At 38.5% G+C, this 21,294-nt stretch overlaps 1 protein-coding gene across 1 annotated transcript; it reads right to left on the bottom strand.

Moving 5' to 3' along the window:
- Positions 1 to 4,990: 4,990 nt before the first annotated feature.
- On the bottom strand, positions 4,991 to 20,669 carry LOC124593975 (DNA damage-inducible protein 1-like). Its single transcript, XM_047132323.1, has 3 exons — positions 20,522 to 20,669; positions 7,120 to 7,389; positions 4,991 to 5,505 (listed from the first exon to the last, which is right to left on the bottom strand). The coding sequence occupies exons 1-3, from the start codon at positions 20,667 to 20,669 to the stop codon at positions 4,991 to 4,993; spliced, it is 933 nt and encodes a 310-aa protein (XP_046988279.1).
- Between the last annotated feature and the right edge of the window lie 625 nt (positions 20,670 to 21,294).

Here is a 21,294-nt window from a genome sequence, read left to right on the forward strand (position 1 = left end):
GGTGACATACAAAAATGTAAACTAAAAAATAATCTGTTATATTGTTGAATGTTGCGTGACTAATTGTAACCATATAATCAGGCGAGGAAGTGGATACTGTAGCATTGCCTTCTGTCTCACAGTGAGACATTTAATTAAAAGTTTCTCAAAGAGCGACATCAGATAGCATTTCATGAAATATATGATTTTACGTAGTTTAATTGTCGCGACAAGAAGACAAGCCACAATGATGATGAAGAACAATTTTCTTTTAATGGCACCGTCCTGCGGAGTACACTGATAAATTCTGTAGTTTTGACTGAATTTTTAACTGCATTGGCCGATCATCGTATTTGTTGTATCAAGCCAGTGAGCAGATTGACTAGCGTCATTGTTCGACGGCGGGTGTCCGATCAAATCCGTACAATTCCTACGGAAAATGTTACGCAAGGTAATACATATGATCGACAAAAATCTGTCAGACAGGCGGGGGCTTCTAGCTTCAGTTAAAGAAAGATTTAACGAGGGAAGGTGAATAGTGTTCGGTCGTTCAGTTTCGAAAAATCCACCTCCAACTTATTTGACAGCTGAAAAACAACCAAAGCCCAACAAAAGTTATTTGTATGAGAAGGAGATCGGATAGTAATCACTTTTAAATTATGAACACGGCTAAGTATAGTTAATATAATAATTATTAAGCCAGCAAATACGGAGGGTTACACTCACTGTTGTTAGTACAAGTACAGACATCAGGAAAGTAAGAAGACGGGCAGAAGAAAAGTGAAGTAACATTTATCATTTGTTCTCAGCAATATAAATCTTTCATTTTATACATTTCTAGAGATTTTGTTGAGCATGAACGTTCACTATGATTATAAAAGTGTCCGCTTCTTCCTTGAGAAGTTACACTCTAGTAAAATATTTCACCAAATACATTCAGGTACAAACTGTCTGTGTGATTATTTCCCCTTTGGTTTATCGTATGGAAGTAAGTTTCTGAAAGGAAAAGAATAGTGTTCAATACCAAAAATTAATCTTTCAACACGAAAGCCTGAAGTTGGCTACACACGTAACTCCATGCTTGACAAACGTGCATGATCAAGCGTTTAGCGCAAGCCTGCATAAATCCCTGATGCCTCCACGAAGTTCAAGCATCCTTTTAGATTCATCAGTTTCTACCTATAATATGCCGAGCTCAAACGGTGAGTTCAAGACATATCCACTCATTGGCATAACACTCGAAGGATATGTGGCGTTCGCTGTGTTATTCAGTGGTTTGGTATTTAACTAATTTGTAAATGAAAATTATAATCTTATTTTATTACATTGAGTAATTAATAAATAATTTTTTCTCCCGGCTAAAGATTTGATCAAGTTGCTAAAGAACTCCAAGTTAACGTCGTGTTAAAGTGTTGTCTGTAAGTTGTGTAAGTGTCACTAAATCACAGTTCATACAACAGATTCCTTACAACTATTGATTAAGATGGAAGCAGTTATCTTCAGCAAAATGATCATTAAAACCACCGAATATCAGCAGCGCACAACACTGGCGTATGTTACCTCAAACAATATTCTTCGCAACTCGTGCGTAATTAATTTCGGCTCCATACTTCAGCTAGAAAAGTTTGTTATAAGGATCGTGCTATGAGCACTGTTTTTAAAGATCTAAACTGATTCGAGTTATTTTCATTAAAATGAGTTCGGAACCACCGGTCCACATTTATTTTTACACATTTGTATTACGTTCGGCATTTGTCTGCAGAGTTGCGTAATTTGAATTTGCCGCTGAGACAATTGTTACGATGGCGGCAGACAATTGATAGAGACTTTCTATTATTAGAGCAAATAAGTATTTAAAATGTTTATTAAACTTTACAGAAACTCTTCTTTCGTATTGTGCACTATTTAGACTTCATCAAGCAAACATTTGATTTGTTTCTAAGGAAAACACAGACAAAAAACGCGATACAAATCGCTGTCATCAATGGCTGCGCTCCTTGCAGCGGAAAGAAATAATTAACACAGATAATGCTTACGGAGAGAGCAATTAAAGTTACAAATAATTATTCACTCATGTTTATAATAATAATGAACTCTATTTTCAAGTAATAATTAACAAATAAATTACAATTTATCAACAGACCTCAGTTCGATATGCGTCCGCAATCTACAAAAGCCAAGCAACAAAAGGGAAAAACAAAGGAAGACAAACGCAGATCATAAAAGGAATTTACAATTATCATTGTCTTTGTATGATACACATCGATATGTCTAATTACATCATAGAATATTACATAAATAATTAATATTTATAAGTTTTCACTGTTTTTTCATACGTCGAATACATAATGTTTATAACTGTTAGAGGCATAATTTCCTCTCGTCGCACTGTAGCCAAAAATTTATCACGTGGATGTTACAATGCCCCTTGGGCTGAGAAAAAAATTAGTTTATCTATTGTATATTTTTTTTATCAGTCCACGTAATCCACGTAGATTTGCTACTCTCAAGATGCAAATGTTTAGTTTCAATGTTGTTTTAGACATGATAAAATTATAGTTGAATCGAGTACTTTAAATGACTTCAGTGACTGTATTATCTCGGAAATTGCTGCGGATATTTCCCGGATTAATTTATCCCCCCCCCCCCCCCCCCCCATTTGGGTTCACTGGACTCGGAAAACCGGGAATAAAACCGTCCTAGGGGCTTCAAGAAAATAAAAGACACCTACTTTTAACAGTCAGGCTTGGCATGAATGTAATAAAATATGCTGTAAAATGCAAATTTATGACTCTGTTGTAAGCATCTGAGATAATGAATGTTTTCTCATGGTGGGGTATCATAAAATTTCCAAAGTCACTCATTTATCGAATGTCATAACAATTTGCTGCTGACGTCGCAAGACCGCCCTCGTGTCGAGCCGTTGGACCGCAGACAGGTAGTGGCTGCTGCTGGACCGCCCCCGGCCGAGTCGCTGGAGCGTCGGTTGCCGTCGGCTGCATCGTGGTTTGGATCTGCTGCTGGCTAGAAGTCGCACTGCAGCAGGTCTTGCTTCTCCTTTCCCACCACCCTCAGTTTAAGACGGGTACATGAAATGTCAAAATATAACCATCAGTGACAAGATAATTACTATTCTCATCCTGTGGAAAAGTTTATTAGTGTCCATTTTACTTGCATTCACACGGATGGGATTATACGGTTTTTGGAGTATGTTCTGTATTTTGACACTGGTCAACACAATGTAGTGATTCATATGTAAGTTTATCACAATATGCACATTTTGAACACTGCACCGTTAATCATACAAGTGTCCGTAGTGTGCTTCGTTTACTTAAGCAGAATGTAAATATTTTCGCGACCCACTGGGTAGCCAACGTTGCATTATTGTTTTGCCGCGCGGCTGGCTGTACAGTCTGTCACATTAAATTTGGCACGCGGAGACGCTTCATATCAAACTACTAAAGGTCACCAGTTTAAATTAATTATTAATACAGTCAACAGTACTCAACGTTCATAACGTTGCTGCTAACTTTGACACTCCAAGAGCGTTCATAAGGTTACGTGATCACAGTCTTTATCACTGTTCGTCATTATTCACAATGTAAATCACAGTTCTTCACGCGTCCACTAGTTTCTGCGAAACACGTTTCACTGTTCTGATTGCTGTCAGTAGTTTTCCGCAGTACTTAACAGACAATCTATATGCAAATGACACTTTTCAAGTAATGAGGTCTGGTACACTTGCACATAAGTTCATATTATCATGACTGAATAACAAAATTTAAAATTTTACACTGTCACATAAACATGAGACACAATGAAACTTTCAGAATCTGCTACATTATCTTGACCATGAGATCATTACTGAACTGTCCAGATAACAGCACATTTCCATTTTTATTACAGATACATATATTAATATATTTCTATTTTTTATTTTTTCTATTGGGATTGTTATTTACCATGTTTTTGGGACAGATGTCCATGTTCGGTTTCTCTAACAGGAATGTTGCTCATAAGAGCATTTTAAATGACTTTGTAATGAAACCGTGTATGTAAATCAGTACACATTCAGATTTCGCTTCACTAGTGGTGAAAGCAGTTTATTTTATTTTATTTTTTTTCAGTCACACAGCTCACACACCACCAACACTCGCTACGTGTGTGGGACTACATGACTCAATCTTATGAAAATATTTTTGTTATATCCATTCTTACACACAAACAAATATATTATTTAAGTATTTTAATTATTTCTATCCTACGGATAGAAAGGTAAAATTCCTCACATCTAATTCAACAGCACTCAAGTGTCTATCAAGTTATTTATCCCTTTTAAAGTAAAAACACATTTATTATGGGGATTCTCTACTCCTTGTTCAAATAATTCAACAACATTACAGTGTAATACTTGACATAAAAGCTTATAAACTAATACATACATAATATTATCAAATTATTACTGCCAATTATTTTACCATAAACATTATATTTACAGTTATGGGGTAGTGCACTTGCACTTCTGATTGGTCCTTTGTATATTCACTTCGTTTTTCTCCGTCCAGGGGACCGAGTAAGATGTTCTGCAATAGGTCTTGTGCGGATATACTTTCATATTACACTGGTAATCTTTTATGATTCAAGGGCGTTCAGTGACTACTTCGAGGTATCCGAATAATAATTCTGTTAATTGTTTAGCCTCTGAAGCATTAGTGCAAGTTGCCTCCTGTACTTTCTCTTCTATTGTTGTGACGATGTCACTCACATTGCTGGGTGCATCGTTATTTCGATTTTTGTGACACATCTGTGGGTCCTTATGATCCAACACTAACAACTTCTGTTTGCTGAGTGAAAGATTCATTTTTCTCATCAGCGGAAGGTTCGCACCGAACTCCCGATTCAGCATTAATGTTATGGGTCGCTGTTGGTACTTAACTGCACATGTCCCACGGGCGAGATGATTCATTTTTCTCATCAGCGGAAGGTTCGCACCGAACTCCCGATTCAGCATTTATGTTATGGGTCGCTGTTGGTACTTCAGTGAACATGTCCCACGGGCGAGATCAATTACAGCTTCCATTTCCCGAAGGAAGTCAAGACCCAGAAGCACCGGTATGGACAAGTTATCCATTGGTAGGAACGTGCATAATAAGCGATCATTTCCCAAGGAAACTTCCACCTGTCCCTGGTATTTTACACTCTGTGCCTTTTTTCCCAATGCCCCTATAACCTTACAATTTGCAACCGGCAAAATCGGCAATCTTCTTATCTCCGATACCTTCTTGAAAAACTGCGTGTTCATAACTGATACATAAGCACCTGTGTCAAGCAGAATACTAGTTGTCGCTCGATTTACAGCTCCGGTGACACTTGCTTGGATATTTTCCCTTTGTGGCTTATCAGAGACAGCAGGTTCCTGATACAGCTCATCTTCGATCCTGTTGCCATCCTGATACCGCATCATGTTTATTTTTTGTTCCGTCGACCTATTGCCTTCATTGTTGGCCTCGGTCACCTGGCGAAGGCCTACAGGGACCGAAATTAGTTTGTTGGGTTCTGAGTGTTTTGTTTTGTTTCCGAAGGTACCTCCACTATTCTAACATTTTGTGAGTTTTCAGTCGGAGGAGGCCTGCTTGGATCCCACCAAGGTGGACATTGATTGCTTGGTATAGGTATAGGCCGTACATAATTTATTGGCTGACCTGAATTGATAGAATTTTGCTGTGGCTGTCAATGACTTAGCCCTGTCTGTCGCCAATATTCACTGTCACCCCGCATATTTTTAGGCTTGTCTTTATATGGACTGTATGACCTGTTGTCATTTCGTCTCTTTTGGTTGCTATTGTTATTGTTTGGTTTTTCATTGTGGTACGGCCTCTGATTACCATTCGGTTGTTGGTGTTCTTCGGCCTTTTGATAATTACTGTTATTATTATTAGGATAACCAAAATTATGGTTGTAGGGATTCCTACTACTATTATTATTACTGTATTTTCCGTTACTATATGCTTTATTTTTCTTTTTCTTTGGACTACCTTCGCCCCTATTTACATTATTTCCATTCGATGAATTTTTTTCTATTAGGACTATTATTATTGCTGATCACGTCAGAATTTTTTCTGGCGTCTTCTAGCACTAGATCCAGTGAATCAATTACAGACAGAAATTCTTTCAGATCGGTGTCTGTAACATTAAATAATTTTCCTCTAATGTGTATGGGTAATCTAGCTCTTAACACTCGCAGTAAGTCTCTGGTGGTTACTGGCTCATCCCAGTACCGGGTCATGTTAATATATTTTTCAAAGTACCTTCTTATGGAAGCTGACTTCGGATTGTAGATTTCTGCATTGTAAATAATTTTACGGAGTCGCTCTTGAGTAGACGCTGACCAGAATTGATCAAGGAACGCCTTCTCAAAGTCGTGGAAAGTCTTGCAAGTTTCTGCTGCATTTAATGCCCAGAGCGACGCATCACCAGAAATATGTGAAACCACAAACTGTATTTTCTGTTCTTCCGACCACGATTTTGGAAGAACACTTTTGAAGTTTCGAATGAAAACTACTGGATGTATGTTTTTCTTGCTTTCTTCGTTAAATATATGAAACTGTGTATGCTTAATCAGGCTTTCTTCATGCATCAAAGTAGTTAAGTGCATGGAATTGCTATCATTCGCAGGTTGTGTGGTTACTTTATTACAAGTACATTCTATTCCACTATTATTGTTCCTTGGTGTCACATATTGCTCTGGTAACATCAGTTGATTACCAAAATTTGGTCTTCCTTCTGGTGCATTAAAATTCGCCGTCAGATTATCTGCGATCTTTTCCCTGTCAGTACCAGTGTTGTCATAACTGCATACTGTCAGATTTTCAAAGTTTTGATTTTCAGAGCTCAGCACCCTGGCTACTTCTGTTCGGACTTGCTTTCGGATTTACGAGGGAATGTCCTCCTGCATTGTTTCCACAGCGGTAGCCAAGGCTTTGAATTGGTTCTCTAGTCTATCTACTTCAGTTTGAAGACTATTGACCTGAACTGCAATGTTTGTTAACGGTTCAATAGTGGTTTTTACTGCATCGGTCTCCTGCTTAAAATGGGTAGTAATAGCATTATCATGATCGACCAACACTTGATTTATCCTACGGACAATTTCTTTATCTCTTTCCAGAAAAATATTGTTTATATTTTCCATAAATTTCTTTTCCTTTTCATGGTCTCTGAGCTCCTGTTGCTGTTTTTCTATAAGCTTTTCCTGTTTACGTTTTTCCTTTTCCTGCTGACGTTGTCTTTCACGCTCCAGCTCTTTAAGCTCGCGTTGTTTTCCACGCTCCTGCTCTTTAATAGCAAACTTTTCAAATAATGCTGTTAGCATATCCTGTATGGACATAGCTTGAGCATTGCTAACTTCTGCCCCTTGCCCAGAAGAAATATTGTCATTAATTCCTAACTGGTTGAATGCAGGAGTGTCAGTTTGTTTGGCAACTCCTCGGGTTTACTATCTCTCGGGACATCAGTTTCTAAATTATCATTCATAATTAAATTTTCTAATAATTCGACAGAAATATGGATAGATTGTTCTACCTGAGACTCTGATGTCATCTCTGCATCAGTATGCTCATTTCGTTTATTTTTCTTTTGTTTAACCATTCCATCACCAATATAGCACAACAAGTATATAAATCACTGACAAGCACCAATTGACACAAAATGATCTTATAACTAACACATATACACAAATTACACTCAAAAATATTATTCTCGCAGCCAGAATATTAAATTATTACTACTTATCGCTGGAGGTACTGATTTCAATTTTAAATTGCACACGCAGGGAATATTGATTGAGTGCTGTTGTAAATTTTGCGAACATGCACATCTGTTCCTACGTGTAAAGATTGACAGTTGTGGACTGCGCAGCGTCTGTGAAGTTACTCGCGTGTCTGGCACCAGTGCAGATACAGATTCGTACGGCAGTTCGGTAGGAATATGTCAATGCTCATGAAACAAGTAAATAAACAATGATTAACAGTTTGTTTTGATACTCTGTACCTGTAATAGATCACAATTTCAATTAATAAAATGAACAAATGTGCATTGGTGGCCCCACCTTGGGCGCCAGTATGGCGTTCGCTGTGTTATTCAGTGGTTTGGTATTTAACTAATTTGTAAATGAAAATTATAATCTTATTTTATTACATTGAGTAATTACTAAATAATTTTTTCTCCCGGCTAAAGATTTGATCAAGTTGCTAAAGAACTCCAAGTTAACGTCGTGTTAAAGTGTTGTCTGTAAGTTGTGTAAGTGTCACTAAATCACAGTTCATACAACAGATTCCTTACAACTATTGATTAAGATGGAAGCAGTTATCTTCAGCAAAATGATCATTAAAACCACCGAATATCATCCGCGCACAACACTGACGAATGTTACCTGAAACAATATTCTTCGCAACTCGTGCGTAATTATTTTCGGCTCCATACATCAGCTAGAAAAGTTTGTTTTAAGGATCGTGCTATGAGCACTGTTTTTAAAGAACCAATCTGATTCGAATTATTTTCATTAAAATGAGTTCAGAACCACCAGTCCACATTTATTTTTACACATTTGTATTACGTTCGGCATTTATGTCTGCAGAGTTGCGTAATTTGAATTTGCCGCTGAGACAATTGTTACGATGGCGGCAGACAATTGATAGAGACTTTCTATTATTAGAGCAAATAAGTATTTAAAATGTTTATTAAACTTTACAGAAACTCTACTTTCGTATTGTGCACTATTTAGACTTCATCAAGCAAACATTTGATTTGTTTCTAAGGAAAACACAGACAAAAAACGCGATACAAATCGCTGTCATCAATGGCTGCGCTCCTTGCAGCGGAAAGAAATAATTAACACAGATAATGCTTACTGAGAGAGCAATTAAAGTTACAAATAATTATTCACTCATGTTTATAATAATAATGAACTCTATTTTCAAGTAATAATTAACAAATAAATTACATTTTATCAACAGACCTCAGTTCGATATGCGTCCGCAATCTACAAAAGCCAAGCAACAAAAGGTAAAAACAAAGGAAGACAAACGCAGATCATAAAAGGAATTTACAATTATCATTGTCTTTGTATGATACACATCGATATGTCTAATTACATCATAGAATATTATATAAATAATTAATATTTATAAGTTTTCACTGTTTTTTCATATGTCGAATACATAATGTTTATAACTGTTAGAGGCATAATTTCCTCTCGTCGCACTGTAGCCAAAAATTAATCACGTGGATGTTACAGATAGATGAATGCAGAAACGTATTTGAACTTTCAGTCACTCATTACACCTTAGGTTAAAAAGGAGGATACAATCACGAGGAAGGCTACAACACCGCACGAAAGCTGGACAGCAACATCGCGATGTCTCGCGACAGGAATGAGTTATGAAGACCTCAAATACCAACGGCACTGTCACCGGAGGCACTAAGTATCATAATTGCTGAAACATCCATACTATGTAACAGTTTCTGAAAAGTGGTTGTTTGAAGGTAAGTGAAATGTTTCTTTTACGTTAAGTTTGTATGAAACTGTTTACTTGTGGAACAGTTGTGTATGCAAAGAAAGATGCAGCTCTATAATTTATGTGCAGATTATGAACACGCAAGTCACTCTGCAGTTAAGTTTCAGAGGTTTGGTCATAATCAGTAAAAACTATACTGGATGCGAGAATACCCATTGAAGTCACACGCACTGATATCACGTATACTGCGTGGAAGTATTATTTGTCCCAATAAAATAAAAATAATGAATTTCTCCGCTAATAGTCTGTTTTTAGATGTCCCTCATCGTCACAGCTGCAGATTTACGCAAAACATCATGTCTGTCTTCGATATTTTTGGGTTTCTTGAAATGACTTGCTGTAGCACCAAGCACCAAATCAATAGAACTACCACTTCGTTTACTCGTAGAAAGTCCGCATGGTGTTCTCTTCGTAGATAGCTCAGTAGACTTTCATGTAAAAGTATATGCACAGTCTACACATGCCTGAGACGGTTCATCGACTCTCCTACAGGACGTATGCTTCATACTTCTCCATTTTCATTCTACAAGCAAGATTTAACGATAGTAAGATCTAACAATTAGGTACTTGCTATCATAACGTTCAAATACGATTGTTAATATAATTTGTAGCGTTATGATCATTCATTTTTCAGGTAGCTGTGACAGAGTATAACTGATTCACGATAGCGAGTGATTTTGAAAAAGAAGTGGAATGTTCCACACAGTGTTGCCCGCACTGATCGTGAATATTTAGAGAAAGTTCCTCCAGCTGAAAGTGGTTAATTATATTTTCATTACAAATATGCACACGGTATGGTCCTGCTTACCGTAGCAGATGCCGAATTTCGCCACAAGTGAGAAAACATCGAACTGGGGAGTTTTTCACAACCCTGGATTTCTTAGGAGACTCCAAAGCAAATTATTGAACTTCCCTAGAGAGACGAAAACTGTGTTATATATTTATATAGAACGGTGATTTCTCTTTGAGGGCTGACATGTTAAAGCCATTCAGACAGAGTAACATAAACAGTACAGAAAACCGTTTACGCAGAACTCGGTACATTATTGAAACGTTTAGGGATATTGGGAGTACCCTTCAGAATTTTTTATGTTGCTACAGTAAACCGTATTGATTAAGCAGTAACAGCATCTGTTGCTTTGAAAAATTATTTAGTGACTACTGGAGGTCAGACCTACGATTCATGGGATTTTCTACACTATGAGGAGAACAAAGCATCATCCATGATGAAGTAACATCAAGTAGGCCTGTTTCAGATATGCTACAAAGGTCTATCGCTAGAATTTTCCATTTGATGATTGTTAAAGAAGAGTTCATTAACTACTTGGTAAATGAAAGACAAGTCGTCATTCTTGGAGTTTTACCGGCATAATGAGTGTTCCATCAAATTTCAGGCTTGCAGCCCGAAGACGTCGAGATCTTACCATGATATTTCGGCTAAAAACCATTCAGCCATCTGCAGGTGAGTTTTATACTGGAGATGCACGTCGCCGACTTTATACCGAAAATTGACCTGCTGGTGCAACGGTGTAGGTTTTCGTTACGTGACCTCGAGTTTAAAGCTCTCTGTCGAATACTGCTCCACCTGAGGTGCCCCCTGTCGAACTGCGGGCTTGCGCAGTTAAAAACAGTTGCCAAAATTTTAAAATTAATTGTTGCTGGAAATGTATGATTTTATCCCTACGACTCAATGGATCGGACTTATTGGCAAGTTTTCATGTTGTTTCACTTTTCACAAGGGTTCCTCTAATGGAATCATTGTCATGCATAGGCAATAAGTTCGAAACTGATATAACAGCCCTTTTCCATCACGACCTTCCCTCAACTTACCTTTTTTTCAAATTCTTGTTTTGAACAAGCCCCCTCTCGAATCTAAACTGAAAATGCAGATAAAATGCCTTCTGCAACATTCAAAATTTTTCGCCATTTAATGTCCGTTGATAAGTTGTACTGTACTTCTAATTCTTAATCTGTAAGCTTTACTGCAGGAACTATGTTTAATGTGTGATCGGTGTAATAGTGCATTTATCTGTGAATGTATATAACTGATTGTGAGCCGGCCACAGTTCCCGAGCGGTTCTAGGCGATACAGTCTGGAAACGCGCGACCGCTACGGTCGCAGGTTCGAATCCTGCCTCGGACATGGATGTGTGTGATGTCCCTTAGGTTAGTTAGGTTTAAGTAGTTCTGGGCCTAGGGGACTGATGGCCTCAGAAGTTAAGTCCCATAGTGCTCAGAGCCATTTGAACCATTTTAACTGATTGTGATTATAATGCGAATATTGTAAATTGCTGAGTAATAGCCAAGGGAACTTTATTTAAACATATTGACAGCAACGACGAAACGTCATTAGCTATGCCATTGCTTATCTTTGCATATGGAGAGTCTCTGTCGCGCTCGGAGCAGAGGGGAGGCAGAGCAGCTTGTCATGAAAGAGTGCAGGAGTGTTTGTTGGGCGCTCCCGGAGACGCGGTGTGCAGCAATGACCGCACCAGTGTACGCGCTCCTACTTCGTTAAGCCGGTAATATTGAGAGCACGATAGAAGTAAACAAGCGGAGGAAGCTGCAGCTCTAACTGTTGCGTGTCCCATAATAATCCACGGCTCTGCAGACGACTCCTGGTTCTCAACCAGCAGCAGCAGTGTAAATAGCTTTCTCAATATCAGAACCCTTAAGAAACCCAAACTGTGACTTTGACAGTATGTTACTTTCACTAAGGTGCTTAAGTAGACGCTTGAACATAACCTTTTCAAAGATTTTTGAAAAAGCCTTTCTTGTGGAGAGATATAACTTCAGCATATTTAAGGCAGTCCGGGAATATTCCTGTGACAAATGATTGATTACACAAATAACTTAAGATATGACTAAGCTCACATGAACACTCTTTTATTAACTTTGTTGATATGTTATCATAACCACTAGAATGCTTTGATTTCAAGGACTATTTCTTTGGGTGAAGTAAGTGTCAATTCCATTTTACTGAGATTGCTTGTGTGCACTGGTCTCAGATATTCCATTGCATTATTTACTGAACCTGACAACCCCATGCTATCAGTAACAGAGACAAAATAACTTGCTTAAATGGTTTACAACACAACATGCGTTTGTTACCAGGGTTTCATTTATTTTTAGAGCTATTTGTTCCTCCTCATTTCTAGCCCTACCTGTCTCTGACTTAACTGTATCCCATATCGTTTTTATTTTATTGCTGGCTGTATTTATCTTCTTATCATAATACAGGTGTTTAGATTTCTGGATAACTTTCTTCAATATCTTAATTTGAGTTACCTTCAGGGGAAAACAATTTTCAAATAAGGTGCTAACTTTATTAATGAATGTTTTGTATTTTTCATTTGTGTCTTGGATGCTGTAAACATCCATCCAATTTATTTCTTTGAGCAATCTCCTAAATTTCTCAGTATTTGATTGTTTTATTGCCCTTCTGTACTCAGTTCTGATAGATGTTTTACCCTGACAGTTTTCAAACTTTAATGTTAGGTGTTGCATGTCATGGTCAGATAGCCCATTTACTACTGGTTTTGTAATGTGGCTTAGTTGCCTAGGATTGTCTATAAATATATTATCAATAGCAGTCTTAGAACATTTGTATACCCTAGTTGGGAAATTTACAGTATAAATTAAATTGAAAGACAATGTAACTGATTTCAGTAACTGTTCACTGACAGTGTTTTTCAGGACATCTATATTAAAATCACCAGCAGCCAATAGTTCCTTGTTTTTTAATTTTAGATGAGATAATAAATCTTCAAGACCGTTTATAAACAGGTTGAAATTTCCTGAAGGTGCTCTGTATATGGCTACTATTATAAAGGCCCTATTATGAAATTCTATCTCTGTTGCACATGCTTCTAAGTGCTGCTCTAAGCAAAATTTTTTAATGTCAATATTCTTAAATTTAAAACTGTTTTTAACAAATGTGGCAACTCCTCCTTTCTCCATCTTTTGTCTACAGAAGTAGGAGGCTAACTTAAATTCTACACCAGTGGTCACATGATGTTCAGAGAGGCAGATTATTCAACTGGGTTCGATGACTCTAATTCATCAATGCACATAAGTAGTTCATTAATTTTACTTCTAAGCCCTCGAATATTTTGATGCACTAAAGATGGTTTGCATTTCACATTTACCGAGATGAAATCGGATGGAAATAAAATTTCTGCTGATTGTTGCACATTTTTAACCAACAGCTGTGTTCACTGATCCAATGTGCCAGGATTATACTGTTTGATTTCTTTATCAAACTGAAGGTTTGTTTCAATCTTTATTTCTCTCAGAACTTGACTTCGTTCTGTCCTGCCTATCCTAAAAAAGGTGCTGCTCCAACACCTATGACCACTGGTATATTACCGCACATGGCAGTGCCTCCCCTCACCCCCCTTACATTTCCTGCTATTAGCCCAGCCAGTTAACCCTTCCCTTTCCTGTTGAGGTGTAGGCCATGTCTAGTATAATCCCAACTACTGAGAGAAACGAAAGGAACCAAACCAATATGTGACCCCGCACCCGACCCAAGCAACCGTTACAACTCCAAATTAACTCTCACGACAGAAGAGTTTAATTGAGGTCGGTCATGGCGTCTCAGAACAGACACAAACTCAACACTGTTATGTCTCGTTGCTGATGCAATCTTTGCCAGGTCATACTCCATATTGTACCCAGGATCTCTGTCAATACTATTGCCGGCCCACCGAGAATAACCACGGTGCCTTCTTTGGTAAAATTTTTACAGAGAGAAACCTAAATCCTCCGTCACCTGACCCAGACCAGCACTTGGTTTAAAAAAATTTGTGACCGAGTACTCTGATCCTAACTGGTCCTGCGAAAAGTTGGCCTACACATCTGGCATGTGAACTACCTAACAACAAAACTTTCTTTCTCTTTGCTGACTTACTTACATTATTATTCAATTTTCTACTGAAAGTTTATTGTGCCCTCTCTACACCTACCTCTGTCTGAGGCTCATCAGCTTCTAACTGAAGCAACAGGTCAAACTTATTGTTCACACTCACCACAAAGGTGTCTGACAAAGTTCTAGGTCTGTTACTCCTGTTACCTGTTGCCACTTCCCACCTCTCTTTACCCTTCTCCCTCCTTAACCTGTTCAGATCTTCCCTAGCCTGCTCTAACAGTGCCTGAAGGGCAGCAATTTTCCCCTCCTGTTCCACTATTTTCCTATCTCTACTGAATATCCTACAGAACCACTGATGAGTCTGACCCACTTCCCCATTTACCACGCCGCTACAGTCACCCCAATGGAAAAAAACTACTGCACCCATCACACCAAACCCCGGAGCAAACAATTCTACGGCACGTCAGGCACTTTTCACTTATGGTAAAAATCTTACTTTAGCGAGAATAAGTCAAATTAAATTACAGAAAAACAAGAAAACACGTTTACGAAAGATTAGGTCTAGTCTCAATCGTATGTAAACAAACTTACTTTAGTGACAATAAGTTAGATTACCGAAAAGAAGAAGAAAAACACGTTTACAAAAATTAGGCCTAGTCGTAACTTTATGTAATCAAAGCTACTACCGTATGCGCAAAGTTTCCAGATACCGGAATTTAAAATCTACGCTGTATTTCGCAAAATAAGAGTTAAACAACAAAGAGATACGCTTTTCTTAACTTGCTGTAACGGAACAGAACAATTAAATGAGATTCTATAAGTTTTACTGCGCTAAAATGTATGTAAGAGTACGATCGTAACCCTACTTTATGTTCCTTTCGCGTTTTCTAGAATAACACGCAAAGAGAAGTTTATGTCAGTTAGGTTTAAGTAGTTCTAAGTCTAGGGGACTGATGACCTCGGCTGTTAAGTACCATAGTGCTTAGAGCCATTTGAACCATTTTGAACAAAATTCTACACCTAATCAAACGTGCACTGAGAGTTTTTTCATTGTTTGGACAAGTGAATTTTAGCTCCGTAGGCCCATAAATCTAGAGGAGCGCGCATGCAGTATCCCTGTTGAGCATGTGCCTGTGGGCCTCAGATGGAGCAATATTCGACAAAGGGCGCTAAACTCGACCGAGAGTTGTCAAGCAGCTAAGCCTATGCGCATGCGCCTCCACGCCAATATTCGGTACCAAGTCAGCTACGTGCACCAGCAATCTCCAGTGTGAAACTCACCTGAAGATGGCCTAAAGTTTGTGAGCAGAAATATAGTGGCAAAATGTCGACATAATCAGTCTGCAAGCCAGGAACCTCATGGAAGGCAAATTGTTTGGCAACTAAACTTCATGTACGAACAAAGCTAAATCAGAATCGAAATATATTTATATTGAAATTTTTGTATAAACAAGTAATTTTCTAAACTCTCATAGGACTACTATAACTAAATACTCCTGACTAACTGTATCACTTACCTCTTTGTCTCCTAAATTTGTTAATCAGACTCTGGGCGCTTCCTCGACTGGTGGTGTAGTTGTAAAGGAGTACCTCACACTGAAAGGTTGCGCAATCGAATCCCGGTCAGACCACGGAATATCTCAGTCTACTTTCAACCTAGCAGTTACCTCTCAATTATATGAGAATTCGCCAGGAACGACACGTGGTTCGGATTACAAGTTAATTGCAGTTTCACACTTCCTGGTAGTGTTACTGGGATAGGTTCGAGGTCTGCAAGTTGCAGAAGTGGTGTTTAGCTGAAGGACTTGGAGCAGGACGTTTAGACTCGCTGAATTGTTATTGTTGTTATCCAGAAAGCTAAAAAAAGTGGAAGCATTTGTTTGTAATCTGATCTGCGGCAGCCTCTGATTTACGACTACTTTCATTTTTTTCTTTAATCAGTCTGTTTTCAGTATACATTATTTATTATTATTCATCGTTGCCTGTTGCAGGACCATTTCCGTTATCTTTAGCAAGAAGGAGATAATATGTACTATACCTCTTTTGCTTTCTAAACAGTGACTTCTGCACAATAGGTGTGAAACAAAGCATAGAGAAAGAGAGAGAGAGAGAGAGAGAGATGTTAAATGAAATGCGTTTTTCTCTCAAGGGGGCAATATGTGAAACCTTCAGTGCTACCGAAGTAGAGTCTTATCGAAAGATTCGTCACAAAATCTGAAGAATGCTGGTCATGTATAGAAGCTGACACTAGCATCAAAATTAGTGACCAAACACTCATGGGAGAAAGAAAAACTGAAACTGAGGATAGCAATGCAAACTCAGGGGCCTGGATTCTCTCCAAATGTTCCTTTACTAAAAAAAGAAACTAATAAATTGCGTCATTTTACTCCTCGTACACTTTCGGATGTGAGTGCTATAGATACTGGGTATCAATGATGTCAAGAAACAGCTGCAGTCGTTAAACGTAAACAAGGCTCCAGGGCCCGATGGGATTCCAGACGCATCCTGCATAGAGTTTGCGGCTAAGTTTACTACCCTATTAACCATTACATGTCATAGATGCCTGTAAAAAGAACTCTACCCATTAATTCAAGAAAAGCACAGGCCACACGTTGCGACCAAACCCTCGCGATCTTTTACTTTTAGCTCAGTCCACGCTTTTTAGCTACCGACAAACTGCGTAAAAATCACATCAAAGTCTTATCTTATCTCAACACTTCTACAGTGACTGTTGATTGTCGATCAATAGATATTGTATTTTTGTTTATTGTTTCAGTTAATATCGTTTTGTTAAACAGGTCGGTATAGAGTTCTTGTTTTTTTCGTGATGACAAGCCACTTCTGTGACCCTGGTCGCTGTACCCTGTTTTTTGTCTCTCATACCATTGGCCCGAACTGTGGTGTTGCACGATCATGGGCTCGTCAATCCTGTGTACCCGTTAAGTCCGACTCCGCTGCAAGCAAGAACTTGGAATTCATTCAGCGGCACTCAGATGCTGTTAATATCTAGAAAATGATGATATCAACTTAGCTGCGTTTCGACTGACCCGTGTGTGCCCTATTTAACACATAGTTCACCAAATATCAAATAATATAAAATTGCACTAAGCTCCCATACAGTTCCAGTGTTTAACAAAATTAATTGGGGAGTCTCGCCCTGTCCTGTTGTGAGGTTTGTTGCTGCGTGTGTCATTCAGATGAGCGGTAGACAAACCAAGTTTGCACTGCTCCTTCATGTCCCTGATACAGTGATTACTCACCGACCAATATGACGCCATTTACATCCATTGTTACCGCGGCGGCCATAGCTCCAAAACTTTGCATCGTCACTGTCGAGGAAATTCTTGTATTCGTGCTTTACAGATTTCAGAGACGACTTAATAGCATGCACATTAAGGCCACACCACTTTATAGTGCATACGTCACAAGTCATAGACAACACGACTGCTCAGTTCAAAGCCTTGCTGTCTTTCTTCCCCTTTACAACTGCACACGATACCACTGCGTGTTCCAGATGCTCAGCCAATCACGACTTGCGATTCTCATTTTAACTTGAAGTAGTTGTTTTATAAACCGTAAGAGTTCTGCAATAAATTAATTTTACAAAAGTAATTGTAACAACTCTTTCTCCATATTAGTTAATACATATTCAGAAACTCATAACTTATCTAAGCCACAAGGATATCTGCTTTCCATTTATATGCAGGTATATACCGAAATTTATTGAACAATAATAACATACCGAAAACATTTATGGAAAAGAAATAACATTATTACATTTTGTTGTTGAGTATAGTTGTTCCATTACACATGCTCCTCATTTTCCTGAGTTATCCCCGAAAGCACACTCACAAGAAAATGTAACATCACAAAAACTACACTTTTACTTCACCTAGCAACATACACTATGTGATCAAAAGTATCCGGATAACCCCAAACGCATACGTTTTTCATATTAGGTGCATTGTGCTGCCACCTGCTGACTGGTACTCCATATCAGCGACATCAGTAGTCATTAGACATCGTGAGAGAGCAGAATGGGGCGTTCCGCGGAACTCACGGACTTCGAACGTGGTCAGGTGATTGGATTTCACTTGTGTCATACGTCTGTACACGAGATTTCCACACTCCTAAACATCCCTAGGTCCATTGTTTCCAAAGTGATAGTGAATTGGAAAAGTGAAGGGATACGTACAGCACAAAAGCGTACAGGCCGACCTCGTCGGTTGACTGACAAGAGACCGCCGACAATTGAAGAGGGTCGTAATATCTAATACGCAGACATCTATCCAGACCATCACACAGGAATTCCAAACTCCATCAGGATCCACTGCAAATACTATAAAAATTACGCGGGAGGTGAGAAAACTTGGATTTCATGGTCGAGCGGCAGCTTGTAAGGCATACATCACGCTGGTAAATGCCAAACGACGCCTCGCTTGGTATAAGGAGCGTAAACATTGGACTACTGAACAGTGGATTATGAGTAAACATTGTGTGGAGTGACGAATCACGGTACGCAATGTGGCGATCTGATGCCAGGGTGTGGGTATGGTGAATGCCCGGTGAGCGTCATCTGCTAGCGTTATTACAGCCAACAGAAAATTCGGAGGCGGTGGTGTTATGGTGTGGTCGTGTTTTTTATGGAGGGGGCTTGCATCCCTTGTTGTTTTGCGTGGCACTACGGCAGAAAAGGCCTACAATGATGTTTTAAGCACCTTCTTTCTTCGCACCGTTGAAGAGCAATTCGGGGATGCCGATTGCATCTTTCAACACGATTGAGCACCTGCTCATAATGCGTTGCCTGTGGCGGAGTGGTTACACGACAATTACATCCCTGTAAAGTACTGGTCTGCACAGAGTCGTGACCTGAATCCTATAGAACACCTTTGGGATGCTTTGAAACGCCAACTTCGTGCCAGGCCTCACTGACCGAGATCGATACCTCTCCTCAGTGCAGGACTCCATCAAGAATGGGCTGCCATTCCCCAAGAAACCTTCCAGCACCTGATTGAACGTATGCCTGCGAGAGTGGAAGCAGTCATCAAGGCTAAGGGTGGGCCAACACCATACTGAATTCCAGCACTGCCAAATGAGAGCGCCACGAACTTGTAAGTCATTTTCGACCAGGTGTCCAGATGCTTTTGATCACATACTGTAAATTACAATTCCTTCAATGCTTATCTGCAAAGACACGTGCTTAAAAACTTTCGTTAGAAAAATTTTTCACACAAATATTTTCACTGGCATTAGTAATCTTTTTATAAGTGCTTAATTTAATCTTAATTATTGCAAGTTTCTGTCTTCTTATCCGTTTCTATTTATAGAAACCCTTAAACATGTTACATCAGTAATTTTCATGATGGTAACGCCTCATTCAGTGTCCTTTTTTACTCTTTTCCTTTCCAACATTCTTTTTTACTTCTAGGTTATTTAACGAGTCCTTTTTCGCGTTACTTTACACTACATTACTTTTTAGTACTCAATTTTGCGTACAATTTTTGCACAATCCTTTTTGGTTAGTTCTGTGTCTGTTTATGCATTTCTGTCTTCCATTTTTCTTTCATCAGTTTATAGTTTCAACTGTCCTTTTTATTATAACATTACCTGAAACTTGCAAGAATCACTTAATAAACTTGACATTTACAATAGTATTTATTAACATATTTTTGTATTACGAAATTCTTAGAATTTAAACATAATTTAGAGTCTGTTCCGTGTTAACCTTGCGTTACTTCTTTTGTGCTTTCTCACTTCAGTTTTTCTTTTTATTTTAAGCATACCAGTAACTCTTGGTTCATACTTTCTTAAATCTGTAATATTCCTTACTCCTAATGGTTCCCCATAGATCGGAATCTGTAAGTAACATGAATTGGCATTTGGACTGTTAGCAATTACAAATGGACTGTTATACATGACCTTGAACTTACATGTAGAATTCTAGCTTCTGCCTGCTTGCTCATCTTGTTCTTAATAAATCCTTTTCTACTGATAAAGTCCCGCTTTCACTGTTTGATTTTCATCTGGAGGTTTCTTCCTCCTTCTTTCCTTACATCTTTCACTGCCTATTTTCTCGGATGAAAATTATCTTTTCCCCAACCTTCTGGTTCTTCAACTGTAGATTGTATTGCTGCTGGGTCTTCATGAGCGGCGGTAACTTTAGTAAACTCATCTTGTACTACACACCTTTCCCCTTCGTTCTCACTAGCATCTGTTGCGTTCTCATTGTAGTTGGTCTGCTTCTCCATATTCCGACAAGATAACACAAGATTTTCTGTGAATTTGAATGCTTCTTTCTCATATTCACTCTAATCTGTTCCAAAACTATCAGAATCGTAAATCACATCATCATTACCTACCCAAGTGGTAGTTATATCTTCCTAGGTCACATTAATATTTACATATACATTTAGGGGCAAAGTTGTTACTCCATTCCCTCATTCCCTGATACCTAATCTCTTCCACTTTCACTACGCTCTGAATCGCTTTTGCTGTTGTCCGTTTCATTATTCTTGTATTGTTTGTCTCCTTCAAAAGTTACTGTTTTAACTGGATCAAGTTTCTACACATGATCTTCGAGTGGGATTATTTCATCTACATCTTCTTTGGCAAGCATCTTTGTATTATGCTCCTTTTTCTCCCCACTTCCCTTATGTTTTAGGTCATTCTCTTCTTCATTTTCCCATATCTGAAACACAACATACATTTCACAGAGTCTCTTCACAAATACCTTCTTGTCTTCAACCTCATCCATTTGTCGGCAATCATTGTATGAAACGACAACTGGCATTTCTAGCGATACTTCCATCCTACTCCCACCTAATCTCGAAAATACATATGTGATTTATTGCTTAAAGGCCAATTACTTTTATC

The sequence above is a fragment of the Schistocerca americana genome, chromosome 2 (assembly GCF_021461395.2).
Source record: "Schistocerca americana isolate TAMUIC-IGC-003095 chromosome 2, iqSchAmer2.1, whole genome shotgun sequence".
Classification (NCBI taxonomy): domain Eukaryota; kingdom Metazoa; phylum Arthropoda; class Insecta; order Orthoptera; family Acrididae; genus Schistocerca; species Schistocerca americana.